Source organism: Lissotriton vulgaris, unplaced genomic scaffold (assembly GCF_964263255.1).
Source record: "Lissotriton vulgaris unplaced genomic scaffold, aLisVul1.2 SCAFFOLD_765, whole genome shotgun sequence".
In the NCBI taxonomy this organism is placed as follows: Eukaryota; Metazoa; Chordata; class Amphibia; order Caudata; family Salamandridae; genus Lissotriton; species Lissotriton vulgaris.
This window is the reverse complement of record NW_028246657.1, coordinates 310,742-337,634: the sequence shown is the minus strand read 5'-3', so window position 1 is coordinate 337,634 and position 26,893 is coordinate 310,742. Positions and strand designations below refer to the sequence as shown.

At 42.1% G+C, this 26,893-nt stretch overlaps 1 protein-coding gene across 1 annotated transcript in view; it reads right to left on the bottom strand.

Annotated features, from left to right (window-relative positions):
• The window catches only part of LOC147665801 (activin receptor type-1C-like), a 329,593-nt gene that overhangs the window by 188,043 nt on the left and 114,657 nt on the right, over positions 1-26,893 (bottom strand). Inside the window, exon 5 of the mRNA XM_086949471.1 lies at positions 21,327-21,483. Within this exon, the coding sequence (XP_086805597.1) occupies positions 21,327-21,483 (157 nt within the window). The remainder of the gene's footprint in view (positions 1-21,326; positions 21,484-26,893) is intronic.

Genomic DNA, 26,893 nt, shown 5'->3' with positions numbered 1-26,893 from the left:
TCTTCTGGCACTTAAACATCAGCCTAGAGATAGGGAGTTGGTGGGCCGGTTAAGAAAAGAATATAGGCAGGCTACCGAGACACGCAAAAAAACAATAAAAAGTGAGGTCTGGGATAGTTTAACATCGGTTAGTGTACTGAGAGACAGTTCCCAATTCTGGATGATTTTAAATCACCCTTACTTTGCCTCCTCTAACAACACCGTTTTAGATTGCGTGATACCTGAGGATGCCTGGGTGAATCATTTTAGCAAAATATATAACAGTGTTGATCTATCAGCTACACCCCATCCCCATCAGCCTTCTACTGAACCATCTCCTCTGTCCTTTTCAGAATTTGAGGTTATCAGGGCAATTGAAGAAATGACTAAACATAAGGCCCCGGGACCAGACGGACTCCCTGCAGACCTATACAGCTCCCAGTCACTATTCTGGGCAAAAATCTTAACAAATGTTTTTAATTCAACTGTTAATGTGGGGTTCCCAATAACCTGGTCCACCTCAACCATTGTCCCTATATTTAAGAAGGGTTCAAGATCTGATCCGGCCTGTTACAGGCCGATCTCGCTAATCGACTCTGCCGTAAAGATTCTTGGCAGAGTCATTCTACACAGATTAGGCGACATTATTGAGGAGAAGGGGGTGCTCTCTGACCTGCAATATGGTTTCAGGGAGAAACGAGGAACAATAGAGCAGTGTTTGAACCTCCACATGCTGGTCAGTAAATACACTATAGCAAAGGAGGGCCACTTATACTTGGCCTTTATGGACCTCTCCTCGGCCTTCGACTTGGTCAATAGGGCCAAGTTATGGGCCATACTGGCTGGTATTGGGATTGATGCCCCCTTAGTAGATTTCCTGGCCGCACTTCACGCTGACTTATCAGCTACTATTAGAACTAACCGTGAAGGCAGCACCACCAGACCATTTAGTTCCAGAAGAGGTGTGAGGCAGGGCTGTATTTTAGCCCCACTCTTGTTCACTATTTATATTAACTCCCTAGATAAAGCCTTGGAGGGGTCTACACTTGATATCCCTTATGTGGGGGGGTCCGCAGTACCCGTACTCCTTTACGCGGATGACGCGGTGCTCCTAGCCCGCACAGTGTTGGGGTTACAGAGGCTTCTTGACGCATTCGGTCACTTTATGTCCTCGTTAGACCTTTTGGTCAATAATAAAAAATCACACATCATGCTGGCAGGGAAGCGACCAAGACCAAAAAAGTTGAAACCTTTTAGCTGCTGCGAAGAGGGGATCTCATGGGTACAAGTGTTTACCTACCTGGGTGTGATATTTGAAGAGAATGGCTCATGGACCCCACAGGTGGATGCAAAATCTTTAGCTGTCACTAGATCCACCTCCGCACTTTTGAGTTTTGCCAAGCGTCTTGGGTCCCGACCAATGGAGGCATTATTGAAGGTCTACAAAACCAAATGTTTATCTATAGCCTCCTATGGAGCTCCACTGTGGGGCCACTCACACTGCGGCACTCTACAGACAGCAGAAAATCACTTTCTTAGGTCCTTATTGGGCGTCCCACAATCCACACCAGTCCTATCAATACACACTGAGTTAGGATTGGGATATATCACTGATTTGCTCCAACTAGCGCCCCTAGTATGTTGGACCAAAACTTGGCTTAACAAGGACATTATATTGAACCACAAAATTCTCAGGGACTGTATGTCTTTGGATAACGCCTCAAAAATCCCATGGATGGAATACATAAAGGGGGAGATGGGTAGACTTGGCAGACCAAACCTTTTCAGTCACCCAAACACTATACTTAAGGAAGACTTGAAATGGATCAAAGAAAACTTTATGAGGAGGGCAGTTCAAACACGGGAGGAGAAAGAACTAACTAAACCTAGAGTTAGAGCAAACTTTCTCCTTCTGACCACGCCCCAAATTGAACCTTATCTAAAAATCGTGAGCAGACCATTCCATCGCCATTTGCTCATTAGATTTAGGTTCAACATAATCCAATACTCCCTGGGTGATTTTCCTGTGTGGGGTGTTCCTGATGAGTCTACCCCGTGTAGTTGTGATAACTTTTCTGAGCAAACCCTCATGCATTTTGTCATGTTTTGTAGCCACTACAAAGAGAGTAGATTGAGGTTCTTGACACCCATTTTAAGAGATGCAGGTTTCGTCCAGGTACGGCCTGCTCTACTTTATCTCCAGTTATTAGGGAGTACCAGGACAATTTTCGGGGTTGCTAGCTTCCTGGTCGCAGCCATACGTACAAGGACCAGGACGCTATCCCCGAGACAACTGGAAGGGTGACTTCATCATCCTGTATTTCTGCTATTGACTTTTTAACCATTTTTTAACTTTTTAAACTGTGTATGATATATACTGATGTGAACCTTTAGATGTATGTACAGTGGATACCTTGACAGATCTGAACCCTCGATTGTTTTTTAACCTCATGAATTTTGTTAAAATTGTAATCAATTTTTTAACTATATGTTGTTTTGTTGCTTTTATGTTTTTAAATGTAATCGAATAAAGCTTGTTTTGACTGACTGACTGAAATGAGTTTGTTTCAATAAAAATGACACAATGTAAATTGAATGTTATCATAACAAGTTTCCTTAAATTTCCTTCCTTCTGAGATCGCAGCAACGCACGACGGGTAAGCTAGTATATACATATATATACATACATATATACTTATTTGTGTTTTATTTGCTAATTTAATTAATTGCTCATTTTCTTCATTTATTGGGTATGTACTGTTTATGAATACCTTGTTTTTTAATATGAAGTAATCATTATTTCTATCATTTATATTAATTAATATTTGTTAATTGGTCAAATTTTTTATTACTATTGCATATTATGTATTTAAGCATGTTTACTTTTTTCGTGTTTTTATTTTTATATTACTTCTTTCTATTTTAATTAGTCATTAAATATGAATTTTTTTGTTTTGATGAATTTGTTAATATTATATTGTTTTATATATTTTTGAATTTATTTATATTCTAAATGAAAATATTTGTTTCTACCTGATTTTGATATAAATTTCTTTATTTTGAGTGCTTGTATTTTCTAATTAGTACTAATATTAGTAAGTCTGAACTCTCCAATGTCCAACCTTTGCTTAGGTTACAAAGGAAATAGTCATTTTGAGCCTTCCAAAGTCTAACACTTTCCTGGTTGTTGCTTAGGTTGGAGTGGGAATAGTAATTCTGACCTCATCAAAGTCCAACACTTCCCCTACTGTTCCTGAGGTTGGAGTGGATATATTAAATATCACCTCTCAAAAAAGGAACACATTCCCTACTGTTACTCATGTTGAAGTGGGAATAATAATTCTTATTTCTTCAAATTTTTAGCTCAATGTATTTTTCTTGAAGACGTCACGTAAAGAAAAACAAACAATGCATTTGGTCAGAAAAGGCATTCATACAGACCAAACAGTATACAAGAATACATCATTCACTCTAGTCCATAGTATGTTCAACATTGACCCAGATCTTCTTGCTTATGGGGAATCTCATGGCTGCTTACACCAGTTCTTCAAGTTTAGCACATCAGTTTAATTCTTTATGTAATGTTAGTATTGAAGGCAGGTCAGCTGTGCAACATATTCAGGCGATGTCCAGTTTAGCTATGAGGGTATCCATCCCACCATCAACCTTTCCCCTCTTGCCCCTCAACCTCTTCAAGCAAGCCCAGAATCGCCACATGAGGGGACATTTCTATGGGTCACTCTAGGATCCATTACAGTCTGCAGAACATCTCTCCCCAGCATCGAGCTATCACCAGGCAGGACCATGCAATATGGGAAAAAATCTGCAAGCAGATAATGTGCGTAGGTGGCCTTTCTACAGTCACACAGGTGTCAGATATGTGATGGGAAGATATTTTAATTGAATCAAGCTAAACCTGGAGAATAATGTCAGCTCTCTTGGGGCCATGTAAGACTACCTCCATTCATCATCCTCAAGTGTTCCCACCCATCCTTCCCATCTGGCTTTCAAAGATATGCAAGGTTTGGTGAATTAATCACCAAGGATTTGTAGATGCATGATATTTCCCCTTCACCTAGGTCCCCATTAGTGTTTGTGCTTACAGGGGACTAAATTCAGGAATCTCCTCTAGGGAATCCCTATGAAACTCAAGGGACTGTCAGTATTGCAGGAATCTATAAAGCTGTGAATGGTGCAGCCCAAAGTCTGTCTGCAACTCATGGTAGGATTTCATATGGGCACTGCTCCACACAACCCCCAACTTTGAGATTCCGATTAAGTCCCATTTACCAAATCTTGCTAACCTAGCTTTCTGTCGCAGCCAGTGGCCCCTCCAGAAGGGGGGTGGTCTTTATATCATTTTCTGTCGCATCCTGACCTGCATAGTGATGATCTGCAGACCAAAAGGCCCACAGATTATAGAAAAGGGAGAGAGTGGGGATTCAGGGCCCCATAGACCATGCCTAGAATGGATTCCTCATGGAGGGCTACAATAGTAGCCGCATCTAGTCATCCAGAAATGAGACTTTTTCAATGGCCTTGTTTTACATAGACAGCAGTGGTGGTAGGATCCGTTACCTGAAACTTTGATAATATATCTTTGGGAAACTACCCAGTCCTTTGGTCTTCCCTGTGTCCATGTCTTTAAGAGCATCTTCGAGTTCCTCTAGTGTCAAGGGTTATTTAATCTCAGCTCATTTCAGCACGGATAGTGTCAGGTCTGCTATCAAGGGCTTGGAACTCTACCAAGCGGATCGTTCCCAGCATGCATAAAGGGTCTGGTAGTAGTCTGCAAAGGCATTGGTGATCATCTCTGCCTCCGTGATTATTGAGGAGGGGTCCTCTGATCACTGAAAACACCAGGTTAGTCACTCCTTGAGCTGTCAGCCAATAGAGCAATTCAGTTTGCTAGACTTGTCTCCCCATCTGGATACTCTGCTGGTGGATGCTAGCCAACATGTGTGGGCCTCTTTAAGGCATAATTGCTACAGCGTGGCTCTGTAAATCATCAGTTTATGGCTTTCGGTTTCATCAAACAGTCTCTTTCTCTAAGCAGGCTATGTGGGCCTTCACCTTGTCACGTACGTGGGCCTTTGACACCGTCACTCCCAGCACCCTAGCCCACAGACTCCAGTACGTGGGATTCCGGAACAAATTCCTCAACAGTATCCTCTCCTTCGTCTCTAGAAGAATGTAATGAATCAGACTCCCTCCATTCCTCTCAGAACCAACTCCAGCCACCTGTAGAGTCCCACAAGGATCCTCCATCAGCCTGACTTTCTTTACCAACTGCATGGCCCATTCACATCCATCGAGAGCACACCGGCTCAACATCACATCGTACGCTGGCGACACTAAACTCATCCTCTCCCTATACAACAAACCCGACATCGCCAAATGCAAATTCCAAGACAGAATGGAAGCCGTCGCCAGATGGATGAAGAACAGCTGCCTCCAACTCAACGCAGACAAAACCGAGATACTCATTCTGGGCCAACACCCCGATGCCTGGAACGACACCTGGTGGCCCCCCACCCTCAGAGCCCCCCTCTCCCCCACAGACCAGACACGCAACCTCAGAACCATGCTGGTCTCCGAACTCCTAAATGGACAGCCAGATCAACACCATCATCTCCTCTTGCAACCACATCCTCCTTTTCTTCCGTATGGCCTTCAAATGGACACCCCATGAACACTGGAAAACTGTCACACATGCCCTCATCAATAGCAGACTGGACTACGGAAATTGAACTGTAGGCTGGGTTCAACATGAACCTCACCGCAAACTCCAGAATGTTCAGAACGCCGCCGCCAGACTAGTCCTCAACCTACCACGCCACTGACACATCAGCCAACACCTGCAGACGCTACACTGGCTCCCCGTCACGAGGAGAATCACCTTCAGGCTTCTCACCCTCACACACAAGGTCCTCCACACCACCCGACCCACCAACCTGAACCACTGCCTCGCATTTCACGCTCCCAAGCACTCTCTCTGTTCAGCCCAGCTCTCCCTCGCAACGGGTCCTCGGCACCTTGAGACCCGTTCCGGGTGAGTAGATTGCGCTTTTAAAAAATATTGATTGATTCACCTCCATTATGTGCTCCTGTTTCACCCTATCTTTTACTTTAAGATGAGACCGGGAGATTCCCTGCATATAGGCTTTTTCTGCTCGCCACATTGCTCCCCGGGGACCGCACCAACCCTTTGTTCTGTTCCAGGAATGCCTTCAATTCTTGTGATAGAATGTGTGAAACCTTTCTGTCAGAGAGGTACCAGGCATTCCGTAGCCATATGGGGCGGGATCCACCACTTGGGCCTCCCACCTGTGCCCCACTGGAGAGTGGTCCAAGATGCCCCTGTCAGAACGTCTGCTTCTGTGGGTAGGAGCATATCCATTACTGGCATTAGGAAGAGGTCAATCCACAAACATGTGCCATGAACCATATTCCGCCTAGGTGTGTGTGTATATACTAAAGTCGACAGAGGCCAAAGCTGGTGGGCCATGTCGCCAACCAGGACTCTCTTCTTCGGTTCTTCTCCCCGCTAATGTGGGGTTGGTTTTTGAGTCATCACACCATGGAAATCACCTCCCAGACATGTTTGATTATTGGGGAAATGTAGCACTTCCTCCTTCACCTTTTCTAGTGTTGGATCTACCAGTTCTGGTGGGATATATAAAAAGTGGGCCCAATTCATAAAGGTAAACTTAGAACGAAAGTCTACGTTTCGAATTGAAGTCAAAGGGCCAAATTTACAAAGGAATACTTAAACCTGAATTCTAAATTTAGACCTGAAGTCTAAGTTTACCTTTGTGAATTTGGCCGTTAGACTTAAGGTCTGAACTTACACTTTCAGTCTAAATGGATTGAATTGGGCCCAAGGAAGATGTACACTTGACCTGCTACTATCCCCTCAGCCACCAAAAATCTGTCCAGATTATCCAACTCAACCTAGACACCACTAAGGGGAAGTGTGTAGGTAGGAGAACAACCACTCCTTATTGATTCTATGGAGCGCCTTAAGTGAAACACTCTGTTATACTCATATCGGGAGAGCAACTGAGACATCATGTCCAGCAAATGTATCTCCTGGAGCAGCAAGACCTCCTGTATGTACCGTCGGCAAGAAACAGGACTGCCCCCTCTTTATTCTTTTAAGTAAACTGTTGACATTCTATGTTATGACTGTAAATCTTGTCATAGTGGGTTGATGGATAAGGTATCTAAAGATGTATCATGCTGCAGGGGCCTACTGGATACCCTGGATGGATATGCATCATGCTTGGCCTGCACTGAGGTACTGAATAGTGAGCCATTATCCTGCAATCTGACCATTTGCTTGAGACAATTGGTACATTGCACCAACAGGGCCAAGTAACCCTCTTTAAACTTTCCCCACCTCACACTTCCACACCAGAAACCTCTGCAGGCCCATTACAATTAAAATACAACAGGCGAAAAAGTGCAGCTTGGTAATGCCTGAGCCAGCTCTTCTGGGCCAATAAAATTATTTGGACATTTTTTAGCTAGCTTGACAAACATTGTGGAATGCTCCATGAGCCTGCGGGTGGCAATAGGGCAGCATCACTCTGCTGGCGGGCATCATCTGTCAGAGAGTCCCCAGGCGCCAGCGATGTGTGAATCCATCAATCTCAGGTTTCATCTGCATACTCAAAATGTCTTGAGGAAGGGAATTCCTGGGCCATGTTGTCTCAGATCTCACCTGGCTACGTCTAATGTCTGTGATCTGAGTGTCCAGACTCTCGATTGTCTCCTTCTCCATGGGGTTTCTTGGTGTACTCCAACTTTCCCGTCGGTCCCATGACAGTCTGTAGGGTACAGTTTGTCAGGCTCCCACACGTGGTGGAAAGTGAAATAGCAAGGGTTGCTGTTCTGTGTCCCATTCCAAGGCTTCTGCTGGGTTGTCAAAGACGAGGAAATAGGCACATATGTGGTACCTCTATACTAAAACCGTAAGAGCGGGAGTGAAAAAAACGGTGTTTGTTTCGACCTTTAGCACCTCTTCACAGCAGATAAGGCGTACAGTCTTGAAGAATAGGAAGATTCTTAACTCTGGCAATCTCAATATGGAGAAACCGCTGTTTTCCTTTAGGAGAAGTCAACACCTAAGAGACCTCCTGGTACACTCTAAACAACGGATTCCACGAGGAACAGGGATGCCTACCACCACCACAGGGCTCCCACCCGTTGTAGGTCATTTTAGGTGTGGATCATGTAGTGTTTGTCACTTAACCTCCAACACCAAAAGTATTGACATTGGACTCCTGACTCCTTGGGAACAAAGGAAACATACTAATTGCAACTCACAAGTCGTGATTTATCTAATCACTTGCCCTTGTAGGAAGCAGTACGTGGGGATGACCACCAGGAGAGTCAAGACCCGCATCACTGAACACCGCAGCACTGTTAGATGTGGCAGATCTAATACGCGGCTAACAACTAATTTCAAGGATGCGGGTCACTCAGAAGAGGACCTTAGGTGGACGATCATTGAGAAACCACACCTCCAGTGCTCGGATGCGAATAGGGCTCTATTTGTTCGAGAGCAGAAGTGGGTGTTTCGCCTCAAGAGTAACCTGTTTGGCCTCAATGATGACATACCGTGGTACTCACTGAGTAGATGACTTTACTTACTATACAGTGATTCTATGGGTGTTGTACATTTACTATCGATTATGAGGTCCCTATATAGGTGCACGAATACCAGTCTTGGTAACAATGGGCGTTCATATGCTGTGTACTTATATATTGGGACATAACATATCATGGTTCCCTTTGTTTGCTCCCTGTAGCAGTATTTTGTTTATAAGGAAGTTCGTGTAGAAGAGTCTACAGATCCTTTTTGTATAAAAATGCTGTGAATGGAATATAACACTTGCCAGCTAGATGGAGAGGAAATGCCTTTTTTAACACTGTACCCCACTGCTAGGCATCTTATTTATGAATACGTCCCTTTGGTATGCACACACTCTTTACATTAAGTTTACAGAGTTCAGCAAATAGTTGATTGCATCATTTGTAACACTATAAATAATGGTCTTCTAAAATACGCCTCTCGAGGTCTGGCAACCGATTTAAATAATATGGGACAGGGCAAGGCGTCTCGAACTCCCGAATCACATTCTTGCCCCTGACGCATAGAAACTACACTTCCCAGCACGATCACGTAGTGTAGGGGCTTGCGCATGCGTGAGATTGCGTCGCGACGCGCGTAACGCATGGTACACGCCCCCCGCTTCTATTTACATGCTGGACATTCCAGGCGCCGGTATCGTCGCGGAGCACGAGAGAGGGGCACCATTTTTCTCCATAGCTGAGTGTGTCTGCGAAATGGTACACCTGTGATTAATGGCCACTATTGAGAATGGACGCTGTGTTACCGCTACTACGATACAGAGTTGGGGGCAACTTTTGTCCGTGCCGCCTTAGTATGCGATGACGTGGTAAAGACACCCAATGGGGTGATTTGTAATAGTATAATCACATTTTAATATCTAATGAGTGTGAATGCTCTTGAGGGCAAATTTGCAAACAACCAATAGTTACAGCGTGGGGTTGTTTGGACTTTGGTCTATCTCTTTATAGACCACCATTGAGAGGTGCTCTATAGGGGTCACACTCACCCTGCTTCAGTAGTAGCGTGGGGATATCATCCATGGTAGCTATGATGGGGTTGTGTTTTCCCCTATAGGTTGGGTCCAGTTACAAATGTATTACTTTGTCTTTATTGTATTGGAACATAGGTTGTGTTCTTTGGGACTCCTCCCTCCATGCACCAGGTTGAGTGATTGGTTTCAATAAACTCGTTGAGTTGCACCTAAGTTATATCACTATGAAGGGAACTATATCACAAATGCAAATATCTACACTCCTTGTGCACTGTTGGGATTATGACCTAATACTCTTGGAGGCTTAGATTGTGACAGACAATTTTCCAAGAACTTATACACTGGAAAATTTCATTGATATTTCGGGATAGATGTCTTCACACTGTTTGTTTTTAGCATATGGAATCATTGGTTCCAACAATACGGCTTGTTGTCTGTACAATTTGGACATTCATCGCTGTATGATTTAGTGGAACATGTGGCAAAGCAAAGAGCATTTCTCACCTGACTATGAGTGGGGAGTGGGTAGCAATGTGTGTTGTCCACAATGATGAATGTTATTCATTTATGATTGATTTCACAGTTATGTCACTGTGTTGGCGGAATTCCCCCTGCATAGCCTGATACTGATGGGCAAGAGTGACCAATACCCCATTTAACACCTAATTAAGGTAAGGGGGTTATTATATAGGACTGGGATAGGTAGACGTCCTGAAGAAGACCAAGCTGACCCATTATTCAAGGGCTAATAGAGGTCGAAACATGTTACTAGAGCAGTAAAGGAGGGGCGCTAATGGGTCCTAATACCCTACCCTAACGTTACCATCCATTCTTTTTTTAACCCTGACCTTGGTACCTACTAATAAAGTTAATTTTGGTATCCAGGAGCCAGTTTTAACTTTTCCCTACTGCAGATATGTTTTGTCTATCACTGTACTCAGTCTTTATTAGTTGATTTCTGTTTGTGAACACTGTTGTCACGTTCAGTCGAATGTTTCACATTGTTTCTGTTTTTCTTTGTTCCCCCTCCCTATGCTCCGCCCGGAGTGTGGCTATCCCCGTGTGTTGTAGTAGACCCGATGATGAAGCATGTCACACACATTGTGTGTGAGGGCAGTTTTTCACCACTCTTGAGTGTGCTATTGTTTGTACACTTTTGATTAGTTGGTCTCCTTTTTTTGTGAATGTTTGTTTTTTCTCAACCCCTCTTATGTGTATATTGTAGTAACATAGGGGGTTTGGGTTATTGAATCACTGATAGACCCTCTCCCCTTCCTCCGTGTGAGAATAAGAGTACCTCTATTGCTCTCAATTTTTAGTTTACTACTTCAAGCCTATTGTGTCACTTTTGCACTTGATGTGTATGGTAGGCTCATTCCCCTTCTACCCTCGTTGCCCTAAGGATCACATCCCAGTTTCTGTAGTTGAGTACTTTAGTGATCATCGGGTGTGAGGGAGCCCCTAGTGGGAGTTTTGCTGTGAGAGACTTGTACACCCTTTTTAGCACAAAACAGAACAAAAGTCTCTCTATCGAGACCCAGGAGGAGAGTCACTGCTCCAGAAGGGCCTCCGGGTCAGACCCTCATGGAATCCAATACAGCACAGGTTGCCCCTCAGTGTGTGGTTCTCTATATATAGTCTGTGTAGCTGGGTCTTTGGTCTTAAGTGCTGAGACAGAATCCTTCAGGTATAAGATACAGTCCTCTGCGCCTGCAACCCTATTCATTGCATTACACAGGTCGTGCCAAAGTAGGGCCACATCCACCACACCTCACTGATCCCAGTCTCCAGCGCCAATCGTGAGACTTTATAGTTTTTAGCAGCATTACGTTAACAGGTGGTTCTCACTGCTATTGGGATGCCCCTGCCTCGCAGGATGATTTGTTGGCATCTGAGAAGGGCGTAGTGAAGCAATCAATCGTTGCCTGGGCCTGGATGCATCATGGGCCATGCATGGGGTGTACCCTGGCCTTGGGCCCTATGGAGGCTTTGTCAGAGACGTGCAGCACCACATGTGGGGGGCAAGATCAACTGCAGGACTCAAGGAGCCCCCTGATGCCACCAAAAAGACAGCTGTTCTCTCCTTTGCCAGTTGAGGTGTACGCTTGGCCCACTGCCTTGATAGTACAAGCAATCAGGATGGAGTTCAGGACAGGCCCATGGCGCCACTGTTTGGCATCTTTAAGGCCTCGCAATTTCCAGTGTAGGTGCGCCTCTGGATACCACCAGGGAGGAGATGTGTCTGCCCTTCTTCTGAACAGATATCAGACCTGGTGGCGGGAAAGGCCCACTGACCTGCTTACCCGGCGAGGTTGTGCCCCTGAGCAGACCCTGCCCCCCTCTGCATTTTTAAAACAGCAATCTCCCAGGTCTGATTCATTGGGTGTATCACTTATCCCTCTATCTTGCTTTATCTGGGTTGGGATGCTGCATCCATAGCATTCATTGCCAAGACCTTCCTCCAGGCAGTCACTGGCCCAGGCTTTATTGTAATGTGGAGAGTTTTAGAGCCAAACTTCCATTTGGGGTAGGGTCTCCTCTCCGCTACTCCACCTGGTGGGGCAGGACCCATTCACCTCCCCAGAGCACAGTCAGGCACACAGCAGGCCCGTATTGACTCGGTCAACGCCTTGAATAGGCCCGCTCAGCTCCAGTTGGCTGTTCAGTTATGGCCTGTCATCTTGGCAGGGTCCAGTTGTCGGCTCTTTGAGGCAGCTGAAGCACCAAAATCAGTCTGGAGCTGGGGGATGGGGGCGCTGGTGCTTCATCTCTTGTCCACACCTTGAAGGAACTCCCAGACTAGGCCATCAACAGGATTTTAGCAGTCAATGGGCTCCGCAAAGAGCACCCACCATCTTGGCTGCTTTGGCCACATCCCATTTCTTCAAATTTTAACACTTTTTCTAAACTTTTATATGTTGAAGTTGGTATGTTATTTTTTTTTGTAAGTGTTTCTCAATTTTACTTTTAGCGAAGTATTGTAAATAGGTTTCCTTTTTATAAAGTTACATTTGTTTATATTAATGATGTAGAATTGTACTATTTTTGAACTGTGGTTATCATTTACTTTACTTTTAGCTTATATTTTAGTTTTGTTAGATATATTTCTACCATCGTTTTAGACAGTATATTTGTATTTGTATTTTATATATTTTTTTATTTTACATTTGTTTGCAGTAATATGAATTTTCGTAAGGTATTTTTGAAAATGTGATCTTAAATATTTATTATTTATATTGTAGATTATTAACTTTCATTACATATACATATTGTGTATCATTATCATTATTATTACTTTAATTAAGTATATATTTCTTAATGATTTCATCTATGTATATTTCATATTAGTACATCCGTATTTCTTTGTTAAAATGTATTAGGTCATATATATGTTATACTATATTTAAAATGATGACCGTTTTTTAATTGTTTTACATTACATATCTATCTTGTATGTAAATGATTTTAAAATTAAATAACAAATGTATAATTTGTGAAGTTATTATGATGTTAAATACTTTTAAATATATAGTCAAAATGACGGCATCATTACTAGTTGCAATTCTTGAAACCCTCAGAACCAAAGACAATCCTAAGGTTCTTCAGTAATAAGCAATACTGGATGCTTAAGAGACGGAATTCTATAGATGAGCCACAAACACCATCTAAATTATCATTCCAGTCATCTGCACTTACCAGTGACTGTAGTAGCCTTGACTTTGATGTACCCATGCTCATAGCCTTCTCTGGACATGGTAATTCCTACTGTGTGGTTCAATAAGGTTACTGGGAGGATAGAGAACACTTATAAATTAGGTGCTAGCGTAGGAGGTGAGTTGGAGGCAATGTGTTTTGGAGTTTCAGTCAATTTAACTTGAATTATGTGGAGTGGCTTTGAACTGTCCCCCATAATCAACACTGTAAGTGCTAAGACAAGCACATAACACTGATACTGTGCTTCTTCAAGAAGTTTACCTAAAAAAGTACTGCAATTCCACATGATGGAGTGTCCCTAGATTCTTGGCATCGTATTCCGCCTTTTCCAGATGTGTCACCATTCTTATGAGGCACAACATGCCTTTGTGCCCACTAGATGTAGCTGCTGATACTGAATGCTGATTTCTTATACTACACGGGATATAGGACCAATCCCAAATCACCATCCTCCAGTTCAAGAACTAACTGTCTCCTTGTTTGAAGAAGTAATAAAAATGTGCATCCATTAAGTCCCATGTTCTCTTCTATGGGTGTAACTTAAGCATGGCCGTAAATACAAGGATAGACATGACCAATGCAGCAGGATGACGTCAGTCAACAGCAGTGTTCTCTTGCATGAAAGAAATTGGACGAAATGGAAATCAGAACCTAGCCAGAACATTTTCTGATCATTCCACATCAGGTCAGTCTGTTGCCCCCCTATCCCTGTCCTCGTGCCTCAAATGGTGCTTCTGTTCTCTGGCTCTCTCAACTCTGAAATTCCCTGTTTCAGACAGGGCTTAGAGAGGCACAATTGCAGTCCTCAATGATGTCTTTGATTGGAAGAAACACTCCATATGTCAGCAGCTCAATGCACTTCACTTGTTATTCTTCTGGAACTCAATGACAATCTTAGAACTGGGGAACCAGGTTCAAGTCTCAGTGTGGGCTCAACATCCTGTAATTCTGTACAAATCACTTAATCTCCTTTTGCCTTCCAAAAATGAATGTGTCCTTGTGCAATGTAACTGGTGCTGATGTAAAGCTCTTCAATACCTTTGGTCGAGTTCCCTTAATTGAAAACTGCAAAAAAAAAGCGGATCTGCGGGGGAAAAAGAAGGCAGATCGAGAGGTGGAATTCTGGGTATGAATGATAGGACTTTCCGCAGGGTAACTGTTCTAAGTAATAAATCCAAGTTGTGGACCAGGTGGTATATTCCAAGTAGTTCCTTTATTAAGTTTCAATAGTATACGTAGAATGCTGTTTTAATGTTCCTTGTAGAAGAGAATTCAAAATAAGTAGGTTCAAGAGTCCAATCGTCGCCAACATGTTCTAGGTAAATAATCCAAATTGTAGACAAGGTGGTAGTTCCAAGTGGTTCTTTATTTAGGTTCCAATTGTAGATGTAAGTAAGATGGAAATAAGATTAAAGTAAGATTGAAGTATAGGTGTACAGCCCCACCAGGAGCAGTCTCCCTCTGCTCAGCCTCTCATCCTCCAACTGACGCTCTCCACCAGTCCACACACCAACATTCCATGACATCATACATTATTCTCCAGCCAAGCAGGTTGAACAGAAGAGAGAGCATTGATGTGAAGAAAGAAGAGAGAAATTAACCATTACAACATTAACCATGCAGAGAAGATTTTAATCTGCCTGGTCATCAATTGCATGTTAAACATTGAAGGGGAAAAGTATTTGACAACACAAGAATGTGTTACCTTCTCCACTAAATGATCTGGCAAGCAGATGACATGCTTGCTTTCCTAAAAAGCATTGTCTGTCCTGATTGAAAACTGTGCACAGGTAACCACTGGCCGAGCTTCTCTCCATAACCAAAAACCACAATTGCAATTTAGGGCATGCATACCAGAAGGGCCTCTGGTACTGATGGGATGACGGTTGACTTTTGTAAAGTGTACACAATCATCCTGGCCCCTCATATTTTAGCAATGTATGAATAAGCATGCTCACAGCGTTCCTTCGCCTGCACACTGCACGAAAACATACCAATGACACTCCTCAAGCTAGCTAACCCCTCTGACAATGCAAATACCATAGACCTCTGTTCCCCATTAACACAAACAATAAGATGGGGGCTAAGATTGTAGCAAATTGTTGTTGCCCACTCCTATCAAGCTTAGTCCTTCCAGATTAATCTGGCTTTATCGTGGTTGGTCTACACCACATACATCATTCACAATGTTTTACATTATTGACTAACCACTACTGAAACCGGATAGGGTGGCAGTCTTCTTAATGCCACCAAGTCTTTTGAATCTCTAGAAGGGAAGTTCTGATTCAAAGTACTCAAAGAATGGGACTGCATCAGTCCTCAGGCTTCTAAACATACAACAAGCTGCCCACATCAAGATACATGCTGCAGTGTCCTCCCAACTAGCAATATGCATAGGGGCAAGACAAGGATGTCCCTTGTTGCAAATGTATTTCCATAAGCCATAAGTTGGCAGGGTATGCTCAGACGTGAGTCCCTTGCTCACTTTTCCACTGGATTCAAGCAAGCCTGGCTGAAGACGGCTGGAATGCCAGAAACCGGTCCTAGGAAGCTTGTTTCCGGTCCAGGGAAGGCATGGCTTGGCAGTTCGGGCTGGACTGTTCCCATGAGGCACAGGGTCAGACTGATTTGCATATGGCCATGTCTGAACTCGGGTGGCAGAGTGGGCTAAAGAACGGTGATGGATTAAACCCAGATCTGTTGACTGGGTGTGATTGTTTAATTGGTTCAGATGCTCCGTCCATCACCACCTCCTTTTGTACCGCTTAGCTCAGGTACACAGCACTTGCGGTAGTACCAGCAAAGAGGTGTGTGACCTTGAACTTGGGCAGGGGGGCATGTCTGATGGTACAAGATTGGTTATGAAATCTAACTTATTTCAATGATGTATTTGAAGCATTCATCTCTTTTCAACACTATATGCCCCTAATGCTATTTGAACCCCAACTATACTTCATTATCACACACATACAATGCCGTGGGACAGGCAGATGCTGGAGCAATCCCAAATCACTACACCACAAGCACTGCACCCAGGAGAAGTGGCTGGCAACATATTATTGCATCTGCAGGTGATGGATAGAATGATTGAATTTATCTCAGCCACTGGTAATCGCTCAGGGCCGCATCCTAATCCATTGTTTTTCACCCAACATGCCACCTCAGTTTGGACCCAGCTATATGCAAATCAGTCTTGACCCTGCTCCAATGGGAACAATACAATCGGAACTGTCAAGCCAGGTGCTCCCTGAACCAGAATACAAGAAACCTAGGACCAGTTTAGATCTGCAGGTATAGCTTGATTCCAATGGCACATTGAGCACAGGACTCATGTCTGGTCATACCCGTCATACTTAGAGCGCCACCTACAACAACAATGTAATGGATGGAATGCTTGAATTAATCTCAGCCACTGGCAATCGCTCGGGCTACATCCCAATCCATCATCATGCCACCTCAGCTTGGCAATTTGGGCTGATCTGTTCTCATTAGAGCAGGGTCAAGACTGATTTGCATATAGGTAGGTCCAAACTGAGGTGGCATGGTTTGCACAATAACAATGGATTGGGATGTGGCCCGAGGGGTTACCAGTGTCTGAGATAATTTAAACATTCCACCCATCGCTTTTTTGTATACTTTACTGTGTCGCCCGTAGTTGTACGGGTATGCCCAGACGTGGGTCCAGGGAAACTGTCACTGAAACTAAATTATCTCTTGCTGATGAACCCTAAGTAGGGTAAAACTGATCATGAGAGGAACTGGCTTGGCAGTTTGGGCTGGATTGGGTCCAAACTGAGGTGGCAAGGTGTGCAAAATAACAATGGTTTGGGATGCGACCCGAGTAATTACTAATAGCTGTGATTAATTCAAGCTTTCCATCCATCACTTTTTTGTGTACTTTAGAGTGGCAACATATTATGGCACATCATGGAGTGTAGACATGCTTGTCAGCAGAGATATTAATTCAGGCTGGGTGATATTAATATTACTCAGGCGTAGTTAGCATCATTTTGGATATTTCACCTCACGCTTGCTATGTGAAAATCTCCAAATTATACTATTATGCCTCTTCACATATTTATGCATCATTCAGAGTAGAACTTTTACCTGAAATTAGAAATTTGCAGTAAAAATGTACAGCTAAAACACAGGAATGACTGACCACGAGCATCTGTTGTTAATGTTCCTTTTGTTTTTTTGCACTTTTGTTCAATGTGAAATGGATCCTTATGTAAATAAGTGAGGCAAACGCATTTTGTGCTAAAATAATGTGCAAAATGATGGGTTTGCATTTTGCATAATTATGCATATTTATATACATAATTATGTGAAATTTCACATACTTATGTAAAAGTAAACTACTTAGACGCATATCAATGTTGCGTTATCTACTATGGCTACCCACTGCACTGTTTGACTCTTAGGGCCATATGTCCTAAAACTGTAGTCACAAAAAGAGATAATAATTGTTTTACTGACTTCTAAATTATTTTTCTAGTAGGTCAATTTGTCAAACGATTTTGAGGGGGTCACAGAACAACACGACTAATGTATATTTATCATATAGGCTGTAAATTGTCTCTAAACCCTGCTGCAAACATAGGGATAGTGGCATACATGGGAAAGCAACCTACCATACCCATATTTTGAAAGTTATTTTTTTAAGCAGCCTACTTCCTTAAAGGAAAAAGGGCTGCTGTAAAAAAAAAAAGTTCTCTGTTTTGAAAACCTTCATTGAGATTCGGCAGTGGTCCCTTGGGCCACTGCCAACTCCCTTAACATCAAAAGGGGGGACAAGAGAAGTGTGCTGACCATGATTACTTTATCCTAATTATGTACTAAATAATCATAAAAGATAATCAGAACATAAGGTTACTACCAATGGCTATACCTAAATTGCTAAATTGGTGGGTTTCTAATGTATGTTGCGGGTTTTTCATAAAACTATAAGGCAAATCAACACCCACCAATCTAGGTGTCACACCTCATCATTGGGTTTGCCTCATCCATCAGTCATTTACAGTTTATGTACTTTTTCCAGATTCCTCCTTTAATTGCTAAGGCTCCCACCGGGAAACAGCTGTTACAACGCGACTATTACAACGCACTACCATTACAACGCTACTTTTACAACGCAGGATCCATTACATCGCATGCCTTTACAACGCATGACATTACATAGCAGATGCTATTACAACGCATGCCATTGCAACGCAAGTATAGGTAAGTATTTAATTTTATTTTATATTTTATTTTATATTATTTATTTAATGTAATTAATATTAAAAATATATATATATATTAATTTATGTATTTTAATATAATAAATTAAATATATTAATTTAAGTAATTTTTAAAAATAAGTATGAGTATAGGAGTATATGTTTTGGGGTACTGAGGTATATGTTTTGGGGTGTTTGGGTATTTTTAGGGTTCAAGGCTAGGTTTGTGTTATGGGGTACAGGGGTATTTTTAGGTTTCAGGGCTGGGTTTGGGTTTTGGGGTACAGGGGTATTTTTAGGTATCAGGGCTGGGTTTGGGTTTTGGGGTACAGGGGTATTTTTAGGTTTTAGGGCTGGGTTTGGGTTTTGGGGTACAGGGGTATTTTTAGGGTTCAGGGCTGGGTTTGGGTTTTGGGGTACAGGGGTATTTTTAGGTATCAGGGCTGGGTTTGGGTTTTGGGGTACAGGGGTATTTTTAGGTTTTATGGCTGGGTTTGGTTTTTGGGGTACAGGGGTATTTTTAGGTTTCAGGGCTGGGTTTGGGTTTTGGGGTACAGGGGTATTTTTAGGTATCAGGGCTGGGTTTGGGTTTTGGGGTACAGGGGTATTTATAGGTTTTAGGGCTGGGTTTGGTTTTTGGGGTACAGGGTTTTTTTTGGTTTCAGGGCTGGGTTTGGGTTTTGGGGTACAGGGGTATTTTTAGGTATCAGGGCTGGGTTTGGGTTTTGGGGTACAGGGGTATTTTTAGGTTTTAGGGCTGGGTTTGGTTTTTGGGGTACAGGGTTTTTTTTGGTTTCAGGGCTGGGTTTGGGTTTTGGGGTACAGGGGTATTTTTAGGGTTTAGTTTTAAAATAAATCTTTTAATTTAATTTTTAAAATTAATTTTAATAATTTTATTATTTATTGATAATAGTTCTTTATTAATAATAGTTATTTTAAAAATAAACTTAAAGTAATATATGTACAAAATAATTATTTAAAAATAATTTAATTTATTAAATTATTTAAATTTAAATTAATTACATTTTTTTTAAAAATAATATACTTACCTATGCTTACGTTGTAATGGCATGCGTTGTAATAGCATCTACTATGTAATGTCATGCGTTGTAAAGCCATGCGATGTAATGGATCCTGCATTGTAAAAAATGCGTTGTAACGGTGTGCGTTGTAAAATTTGGCGTTGTAACGTCATACATCCCTCCCACCATCATGGCAATCTTAGGGTAGGACCAAACTAGCTAAAAGGGATCGTAATACTATTGGGCACCAGAGACTGCTAAATGCAAGTGGAAGAGAGGCATGAGAACTGGGTCTTCGTAATTTGTGCTATTCTAACAGCGGATGTTGGGAATGACAGGTCGACATGTTTCAGTCATGTTACTGGCTTTGTTCAGGGTCCCTGGCTTACTTCAGGACCTGGATCCCAATGTATATAACATAATGCGAAGGTCCTATATTCATTCTGTGTTGGTCAACATGGGAACTGATCATGCACACAGCACTAGCACATACATTCATGAGCTATACACATAATATTTGTATCACTGGTTGGGTCATCCTTGAGTAGATCCCTATTAAAAGTGACTGCATGGCAGTCATAAAGGGAACATCTCACCAGATACCATAATGCCTGCGCTTCCTCCAAATGTCCAAAGCACCGCCCACTTCCAAATACCGGATTGGTAACTATTTCTAAACATGTTGTGATTCAGAAAAAGTTAAGTGAGTCATAAAATGTCTTTAGTATATTTTAAAAAGATTTTTACCAGTTGCACGGGCTCAGATTCACTGAAGTGGAGGGCTTACAACCAGTAAAAGGTTTCGTAAACCTGGCCCAAAATACTTTATAAGTCATAAAGTGTATTTAGTACATTTAAACACGACTGATTTATCAAATTGTAGCATTTGCAACTCGTAAAATGTTTAGTACATCTGGCGAAAATACTGAACAATTATGAATGCAAATTATAAGTGACTGCATAATATTTGTTGTATCTTAATAAAATGAATACAAATAAAATAAAATAACATACAAATAAAAGAATGGTGCTTGTGGTTTTACTTAAATGTGATCAGTGCAGAAATAGTTTGGGTTCAATTATAGATGCCATAAGGATGATGTGTACTATGAATGTGCATAATATAGACACTGAAACTCTCTTTTGGTAAAGTATGGACTATCAAGTGACAGCACCACCTACATATACTTTCACTGGAATTCCAAAGGGATGCATGGAAACAGAGGCAGACGAATGGTCTTAATCCTTTTTTCTCAAATGCTTCAGTTTCAAATTTACCCCTTCCTTTATTTCTACTTAATTTTTATGAGACAAGGACATTGTGAATTAGAATACAATGACTTAATACCAAAATGTTGTTTATCTTTGTCATGACAATACTCGAAGCTTGAAGAGTAGTATTTTAAAAATGTAACAGATTTCCCCCGGAAAATGATACCATTTACTGAGTTCTAAACCTACCTACAGTAGCACACAAAGCGGCATATTAACAAGCCCCTTGGGCCACTTTTGCGTCACTTTTCCCAAGTTAAAAGTGACGCAAAAGTGGCGCAAAGGGCTTGTAAATCTGCCCCAAAGTCTTTCAAAAGTGTATTTCAATAGATAAGTTTGACTCATAACTTTAACATGTCAAATCACGTGACTTTTTTTATATTTAAATAAAGAATCGTAAAGCTGTCCCGATACATATTGTGCACCCTATTACATATAGACACAGAAAGGATAACAAATGTACCAATAGAAGACGTTGCTCTTACCTTTTTGTCCCGACTCTTGGATTCAGAGGTATGTCTATGGTATTCATTTTTGAGTCATGGGTCACAGCCAGGCCTAGATCTGCAATGGCACAAGTCTCATTTTTCTTCACTAAAATATTTTTGGATTTTATGTCTCTGTGTGCTATGGCAGGTTTACCTGTTAAGTGCAAGAAAACATGACATTCAATTGAATTGTAGTGATAAAATGTACATATCTGACAGTGAAGAATAGACTTCTCAAATTTGTCTACACCAGAGAGTAGTCAATATACAGAACACAATCCCTTGCATCATACGAAGTAAATTAGGTTTTTGAAGGCAAGAAGCAGGGACGTCATACACATGTGATGTACTATTCCCAGATTCCTCCTTTAATTGCTAAGGCTCCCACTCTCATGACACACTTACGGCAAGTAGAAGAGAGGCATGAGAACTAGGCCTTAGTAATGTGTGTTATTCAAACGAAGAAGAATCGCTTATGTGTAGTCGGACTTCATGTTCTAGATGCCCCAGGGGCACCTATTTCCTAGGTTTCTGTATCTGTTGAATATATGTATTGAAGATGTGGAGGAATTTGAAGCCATTCTGGGTACACAAAACTAGAAACTTTCATCTAGGACTTCTTACTCGTCTTGTTTTGTTATAGTGTTATACCAAAAGTAATTGAATGTAGTAAAAAACTAAGCACTTGGGGGCAGATTTATGTTAACTGGCGCATCCCCACGGATGCGCCAGTTAACCTGCGCCACAGTGCGCCACTGATCCGCCACCCATGGTGCGCCGCATTTATGATGCGGCGCACCATGGTGCAAGTTAGTGAAGGCGTACGGGCGGCGCATTGCAGGAGTCATGTCGCAAGTGCGACATGACTCCTGCAATGCACAGGAGCCACCTCTTCAATGCATGGTGCGTCACCCTTACGCCTGCTTCAAGCAGGCGTAAGGAATTGACGTAGAAAGTGACTGAGTGAAATCTCATAGATTTCACTCAGCCACTTTCAGGAGGCGTTCCTGCGCAGGAACGCCCCCCCTGCACAGGAACGCCTCCTCATGGCGCAGGCCTTTCCAACGTGACGCATCTCCTAGATGCGTCACGTTTTAAATAGGGCGCATTGTTTGCGCCGCCGTTGCGTCACATTAAGTGACGCAATTGCGGCGCAAGGGCCTCATAAATCTGCCCCTCGGATTTTTGACTGCATTAGTCAGGGGCATAACAGTTGTGACTTTGGATGATTTGACAAGTTTTATATCACAGTATTGTAAAATGTGTCCTTTGAATCTTATTTCGGGTTGTGAGTTGAGAAGTTATATTTTCGGTATTGTAGTACCCAGGTGTTTTATTTCCTTAGAATACATGAGAGCCTGCAATCCCTCTATAAAACCCTGGTTCTATTTACCTTATTACAGGTGACTTTTGATGTCTGTAATCACCTGTAACAAAGAAATTACTTAGCTGCTCAACTGAAATGCAGTATTACAGTTGAGTTATGACATCAAAATGCCAGCAGCCAAGAGGAAAGGCAGGACCCAGAGTTTAGTTAAAGTTGCAGTATCAACAATATAAGTGAAAACTGGCCTTTTTTTCTTCTTCTGATCTGTTTTTTTGTTTGTAAATGAACAGTGATTAGTAGAAAGGAGATATTTGAGGCAATAAGTATATTTTTTGCATGCTTTAGGTAATGCTTCCATACATTATGAGCTGGAGAGCTTTTCTGTATCTGTATTACAGAAAACTGATTCTAATATATTTTTGCAATAAATATCTAACTTATTACTGATGTGTTTAATTTTGCAGTGCAGAGTCTTCATGTCTGCAAACATCTTGTCTCTTTCATATGAAGGAGCATCACACTAACGACTTTAGCGATGTGTTGGAAGGGTCATAACTATCATAACCATACATTACAAGGACATTGAAAGTCACTTCAGAGTTCCTTGTGCTTATATAGCAGCTCGCCCGTCAGCCTCATTCCTACATGGAGGTCCTCAGTGACTTGCTATTTCCTTAAAATGTATGGCGGGGGTACTTTATCCCATTGTTTATTTTCACTATAGAATCCGAAAAATATTAGAACAGTCCACACCTCATCAGAGACCCAGGGTGGTTGCACATAAATATATGGCTAGCCCATTAAGGGTGAAGCATAGTTATTCCTCTTATGAAGTTACCTTTATTTTGAATTCTAAAATACTACTGTCAGATTAGCTTTACTCCCCTTTTAATATGTGTTAAGGAACAGTGCTCTGTTTGACAGAATTGGGCACGGTATCTGACATGGACACTGTCAGCGATCGTGGAGACATTGCCAATAGCTACACTGAACCACTGCAGTTACACAATGTGGGTGATGTGATTGTATGAGGTTAAAACAAGGTTCTAATAATATGCATTGGCCCTGGAGCTACATTGTCAACGTTGTTTGAAGCTAGAAGTCTCTAGTTTCAAGCTTCATGTCACCTCCTCTCAGTTACTTGTTAGTGTTGCCTCCCTTGAGTTGTGTGTCCTCCGATCAGTTTCTAGTGGGAGAACTATATATGCCAGCAGAATTAGGTGAACATGTTGGAAGAAATCAGTTGTTACATTTTACCTATGAAATGTTTAATGCCTGAAGTCACACTTGGTATTCTCTGTTTTTTATTTACAGCTAGCAATGCCCAAGGAAATTGTTGCTATTGCTGAACTACAACAGTTTGAGAGGCGTTTGCTGGAAAGAAAAGGAAGAAAATGTAGGCATTGTCTATGTCAAGTTCCTGCATAACCCTTTAAAAGAACCCTGGCTGTGATGAGTGAGGAGCAAATATAATATACAATGGGGCAGATTTATGAGGCCGTTGCGCCTCTTTGCGCCGCAATTGCGTCACTTTATTTGACGCAACTGCGGCGCAAACAATGCACCCTATTTACAACGTGACGCATCTAGGAGATGCGTCAGGTTGTAAAGCACTGCGCCATAAGGAGGCGTTCCTGCGCAGGGGGGGCGTTCCTGCGCAGGAACGCCTCCTGAAAGTGGCTGAGTGAAATCTATGAGATTTCATTCAGTCACTTTCAGGGCAATGCTGCGTCAAAACCCTCTGCCTGCTTGAAGCAGGCGTAGGTCTTGATGCAGCATTGTGCAGATGGTGTACCCCCGAGCCTTGCTGGAGCTGCGTCGCCCTTGGGACGCAACTCCAGCAATGCGCCACATTTCCGGCACAGATGTGTCACGCATCTGTGCCGTTTTTGCACCATGGTGCGCCGCATTATAAATGCGGCGCACCATGGGTGGCGGAGCTGTGGCGCACTGTGGCGCACGTTAACTGGCGCATCCCTGGGGATGCGCCAGTTAACATAAATCTGCCCCAATATGTTTTACACTTATGGGATGTGAGACGGATTGAAGACTACTACAAAGCTCCCCCCATTTGGAAGAAGGCACCCTGGTGCACAGCGCAAAAAATTACAATGAAGTCTACAGCATTTGATATAAGTTCATCAAGGTTAAATCCACAACTCGGAGAGGTTCCTTAGATGTTTAACCCATGATCATAGTGATTATAAACAGTTCATCAATGCTTGAAGAAGCACGAACATCATCCAACATAAAATGTCATCCAATCATAAATCCTCCCAATGCATTTCGGGCAGATGACTAGCCCTTCCTCAGGGGACAGCTCTACAAACGTAAAAGAAAACACCATAATGTCACTAAGATTCACCTATATCAAACTATAATTACACCAATATTGTCTAACTGCTGTGTTGTTGACCCCATGCGTGAAATATAAAAAACAGATTATCATGCACAACTAATAACTGAGCGTGAAACAATAGAAGAAACAAAGTGCTGTTCCCAAAAAGGTTGGAAGTAAGAACACCGTGCAGACCCGGAACTATGTGCAAAAAGACGGTACCAGAATGCTAAAAAAGAAACTAGCGCGTTAAAGTTAAGCCACCAGAGTGTTAACAAAATTTGAAAAGTGCCGATAGTTACAAGCCACCAGGGGATTGAAAGTCGATAGGCCACCAGGGAATTGAAAAGTCGCTGTGTCCGATACTCATGGGATGATTACATCCGTGACTCGTTGCGTTGAAAATCTGAAAAAACGCATAAGATCGTTTTGGTACCAAACACGGTAAACAGGTGTAAACACCAAAGCGGTTCCGAAAACTCCTCGGTGCGGGTACTTACAGTGAGTTAGGTTCGTGAACTCCCTCTATACGCGATATGGCAGGAAACCTCCAATGTGCAAGAACCCAGTGAGATTAGTACCGGCGTGTGACGCGTGCACCGAAATAGAAAGAGGACTGTGCTCAAAAGTAAGGTAGCGCCATCTTAGAAAGGAATAACGCAGTGAGCTATGAAAAAACGGTCTAAAAGGGGAGTGTGGCAACGTTGCTAATCACAGAATGTATAAGGCAAACAACTAATATGAATTTCTAGCGATAAATCCCCAATAACGCACATAGACAGTAATAAAAGGGTGTAACATATAACTAACAATATGTACAAAAAATGAAGGTAAAGGTGAACCACTAAATGAATCAGGTATGCAATGTTCAAAGGTAACACAGAAATTCCATCCTGTCATTTAAACCGTGGGGTTGCATCGTCGCCATGAAGCGGATCCAAAAGTTCTCTCTCTTCAACAGTGTATTCTTGTTGTTATGTGTGGGTGTCACTTGTTCCAGTATGAGATATTTCAGCTGAGCTACAGAATGTTTTTGTTCTAAGAAGTGTAAGACGGATTCTCAGAGTATAGAACCATTCTTCGAAGTTCCTATTCTGAGCTGAACATATTCAAATGTATACTGGCTACAAGGGGGTTCATAAGTGAGGTGGGCTATTAAGTCAACCCTTGTCGTTCTAGGGGTACACATATTGCATGAACATCAGTTTGAATATGTCCTTAGTATACAAAACAAACACTTGTAACTGGTCCAAATATGGAAGAGGCTGGGACAATTTATTTGCAGTTGAATATCTAATGCACATCTGTTGTATCCAGTGGATTTTCTGGTTAGACAAATGTGGTTATTTTCATATAAATTATGTGCTCTCTGTTGGTAATTTTTGAGCCAATGTAGCACCTAACTTGGCATAAAGCTTTTTTTCATCAAAATTATAGACCTTTAAAGGCATAAGGGTATAGAACCAGATTCAGGTCAGATGAGCAGTCCATAATGATATGAGATGGCATGCCCACTTTGGATGAGGAAATATAGGACATTTAGGTAGATAAGTCAAGTAATTTGTATGTGAGTGTCTCCTCAAAGCAGGGGCACCAAATGTCTTAACAAACATATGTAAACAGATACTAGTCTGTGCGGAGTATCTGATGTCTCAAATTAGTCGGCTAAATGACTGGCTTCACTTATAGATACCACTTAGTTTGATCACATGGGTTGGTATAACAGATTACTTAAATTCCAAAACCTGTCAGCTGTGACACCAATAGTAACAGAGGATGGCTTGGGAGATGCTGATCCTATATTTAGACCTGTTCAAGTAGATAAAACTAGAGACCATTTTAGCACTTTAATTGTAGCTAGGGGCTTCCTTATAAAATGCAGCAAGTTTCTAGTATATA